This window comes from Durio zibethinus, chromosome 1, assembly GCF_047325235.1.
Source record: "Durio zibethinus cultivar Kanyao isolate XHJ-2024 chromosome 1, ASM4732523v1, whole genome shotgun sequence".
NCBI lineage: Eukaryota > Viridiplantae > Streptophyta > Magnoliopsida > Malvales > Malvaceae > Durio > Durio zibethinus.
Window position 1 is genome coordinate 5,585,555 of NC_143162.1, and position 3,368 is coordinate 5,588,922.

General features: G+C 34.9%; 1 protein-coding gene across 2 annotated transcripts; it reads right to left on the reverse strand.

Moving 5' to 3' along the window:
- LOC111311856 (syntaxin-71-like) lies at positions 1 to 3,166 on the reverse strand. 2 transcript variants are annotated; one of them, XM_022911635.2, is made up of 9 exons: positions 2,730 to 3,166; positions 2,419 to 2,544; positions 2,018 to 2,183; positions 1,240 to 1,325; positions 1,035 to 1,103; positions 897 to 941; positions 750 to 812; positions 570 to 646; positions 1 to 266 (listed from the first exon to the last, which is right to left on the reverse strand). In XM_022911635.2, the coding sequence occupies exons 1-9, from the start codon at positions 2,883 to 2,885 to the stop codon at positions 251 to 253; spliced, it is 804 nt and encodes a 267-aa protein (XP_022767370.2). In that variant the 5' UTR covers positions 2,886 to 3,166; the 3' UTR covers positions 1 to 250. The 2 variants fall into 2 exon arrangements, with proteins under 2 accessions (XP_022767370.2, XP_089616738.1); XM_089760612.1 differs by lacking the exon at positions 1 to 266 and having other exon boundaries at positions 566 to 646.
- Between the last annotated feature and the right edge of the window lie 202 nt (positions 3,167 to 3,368).

The window sequence follows — 3,368 nt, forward strand, 5'->3', positions numbered from 1 at the left end:
TGAAGGCAGAAGTATCAACTTAAACTAATGCGATCAAATCTCCGCAAATTACATGATATACAAACATTTACGGTTGTCTTGAATTTGTTTAGAAAGATAAACTCACATTTTGCCAGTGTGACCAATGACTCCCACAAAAGAAACAAATCAAATACAAGATCAAGAACCATAGCAAGTCTCCAAAATGAAAGACAATGCAAGAAAAAGCCACAGCATACAAGGGAACACATTAGCTGATCCTTTTATTGTCTCACTTCTTCAGAACACTGCAAGTGAAGAACATTTAAGGTTAAGGGTGACTTTTCAATGATAAAAACAAAAGAAGAGAACAAATCAGTTAATTTATCAACAGAGTTTCCACCTAAATCATTACTAAAAACTCTTAAAATATATCCCCAAACATAACTGAAGTACACAGTATATGGAGTTCAATTAAAATTAATCTGTATGTCTATCTATATTCTATAATATAGAACACAGTTTGCGAGTCACTTTAGCATTAGACGGAAGCTTTCAATGAAGGATTTTTCTTCTTTTGTTCTTTATAAAGGCATGAATTTGAAGCTTACTTATATAAATAGGCAGCAATTCCCAGAACTATGCACAATAAGACGATATCAATACAGAAATTTCGGCTGGATCTCAACTGGACAGAACCAAAAACTTATGTCAGATCCAGCAAAGAAGCAAAGAAGCAAAAAGACAAAAATGGAAGGGAATCTACACTTAATGAAGTTATAATGAATCACCTGGGTGACAGTATCTTTAAGTCTAACATTGGTATTCTTAAGGTCAGCAGCTGCCTTGTCCACCTATAAACGTGTAAGGAACAGAATATATAACGTAAATCGGTAACCTTTAAACAGTTACAACAACATAATGGTCATGATGTTAACCTTGGTGTCAATTTCATCCATCAAAGGAACTTGCCTATCCAATTCCTACAAATACCACAGGATACAATTAAGTAGCCAGCATGAATGGTACAATTACTTGAACCAAATAGTTACAAATGACAATCAAGGCAGCTCTACCTCATTCATATCGTGAGCCATGTTCTTTAAAGTATCCAAACCTTCTGAAATCATATCCAAACCTTGGTCCTGTATGGATGTCAAAAGAAATAAAAAGTGAATCGTCGCTCAATAAATGTGGCATATGCAATCAAAAGGCAAGCAAGCTTCCTTCCAATAGGAAAAAAGGATCGTAAAGAATAGCATCTGCACAAGTTTGATTTGCCTGCTTCATTTTCCGCATTTCATACTCCTGCCTGAACTCACTTGACTGCTCAGATTCTTGAAAGTATTCATTATCAAATCGTCCATCTATGACCAATATGAATATGAAAGTACAACAAATTATAAGATTTTCCAAACAAAAAATTCAGAGATCATAAGAAAGAGTTATTGATATGCCATGCATTATAAACTATAAGATTGAAAACTTTCCCACTGCTAACAGTCAGATGTTAATAAAGAAATAAGAGTGGTTTTGCACTTATGAGCGCAAGTAAACACCCTCCTTGCTTTATTATTCTCAAAGCAATAAAAATTCAAGTACAATAATTTTAAATAGATTTGAGATAGCATTAAAATGCTCTCTCTTTCTCTCTCTCTCTCCTCCATTTTCTTGGGTTCCTACTATTATATCTATTTCTCCATCTTTATCTCCCAAATTCTTCTCATTTATCTTGGAGTCAAGTCATCGCTCTTGATCCATTTTTCTTCCAACTTTCGATCTTATGGTTGCAGCAGCTATTGTAAAACAAAATAATGCTCCTCACATGAGAAGCCACCACCAAATAAAACAAACCATTCTACCCCACCTACCCTCCCCAAGAACAACAAACAAAAGTAGGAAAAGATAACAACACATTAGGAGTTCAATTTTACTCAAGATGCTACAAAGAAAGATTTAAATCTAAAGATTGATAAGATGAAACAGCTAAACATGAAGCCTAGCTATATACAATCTCAAAAAAAAATTAAAAAGCAATTTGAATGAAGTTAAGAATCACCTGAGTCAAACTTAATTTCAGTACGAGAAGCTGAAGATGCTGTAGACAACCAGCCTCCAGTTTGTTTAGGAGCAGCAGTTCCATCAGGTATAGCTTGAATCCTGTCCGGCAATGCAAGGACCAGATCATTACGAGCAGCCAGCTCTTCAGTTGACATCCCTTTAATCTGTAAACAAATTCCAAAATCTATTACAATGAAAGTCTAAACTAGTCAATTCTCAAGTCCACATATAACAAATTCCAAATACCCCTAAATATGTAAACGAAATACATTATAAAAATATAGCCTCTGCTTGTTTTATATAACAACATTACCAATCCATCAATAGTTAAAAGAGCTCACATTTACAATAAGTTGTAAATATAATTTTGGAAATTTTAAAGAGAAGAAAAAAGTTAACCTTCTTAACAGCCAATCTCTGAAGCTTAGGGACCTCTTCAAGCAATCGAGCCTTGGTTCGACGAATCTCAGCATTCACTGCAACAGCAGATGCCTTACTTTTCTCCTTGGAAGCAAGCTCTGCTTTCTAAATCAAAACAAATTAAAATAGTTCAAATTGAAGGCATAGAACCCAAATTCTTATTGAACAACTCTCAATTAAGCAGAGAAGACTGACACTCTAAATCTCAACTAACCTAATCATAAAGCAAGCTTAAACCTAACAAATCTCAACAAAAATAAGCATAAACCATTAGATTAGATCGGAGTTACCTGAAGAGCGGATTCAATATCGGCTTCAACGGCGGCGTATTGGCGAGCGAAGGCATCGTCGCCGGAGACATTTTGGTCTCGCTGCTTTTCGACGTCGTATTTGTCGTACTTCTTACAGATCACATCCACTCTTGTCAATATATCGATCACACTCATCTTTTTTTTTTTTGGTCAAATCGGCTTTGAGTTTACAGATCGGTTAATGTAGCTGTTTGGATGAAGAAAAAAGAAAGGAGAGTTTGATTTTCTTTGATTCTGTTTGTTTCCCCGTTGATGTTGGTGAAGGAACTAACTCAAGATTCAGAGAGTAAACGGCTTCAAAAAAAGGAAGATAACAAACTACAGGCTGCAAGTGCAAGGAAAATTTTTTTTTTGCCCTTTTCTAATATTGTTTTTTTTTTTTTTTTCTTAGGGCGGTAATAGGTAACTGGTAGCGTGTTTTATTTTGTAAAAATAAAGAATTTTGTTATTTGATGGTGTTACTTCCATGGGCTGGCCGGGCTGAGCAGGCCCGACCAGCTGTTCAAAAGTCCCGCGCGAGGCTTGGCCCGGCTCATGTAGTCTAATAAGCTCAATTTTTCTAAAAGAAAATTTTATTAAAGTATTAAAAAATAAAAATATTATTTTTTAATATTTTTA

Bases quoted from the DNA above. Each gene is read 5' to 3' on its own strand.
- LOC111311856 (XM_022911635.2), bottom strand. From the start codon at position 2,885: ATGAGTGTGATCGATATATTGACAAGAGTGGATGTGATCTGTAAGAAG. The intron at 942-1,034 runs GTAGAGCTGCCT...TGGTATTTGTAG, and splicing joins TGGCTCACGATATGAATGAG to GAATTGGATAGGCAAGTTCC. The intron at 813-896 runs GTTAACATCATG...ACACGTTTATAG, and splicing joins TGGATGAAATTGACACCAAG to GTGGACAAGGCAGCTGCTGA.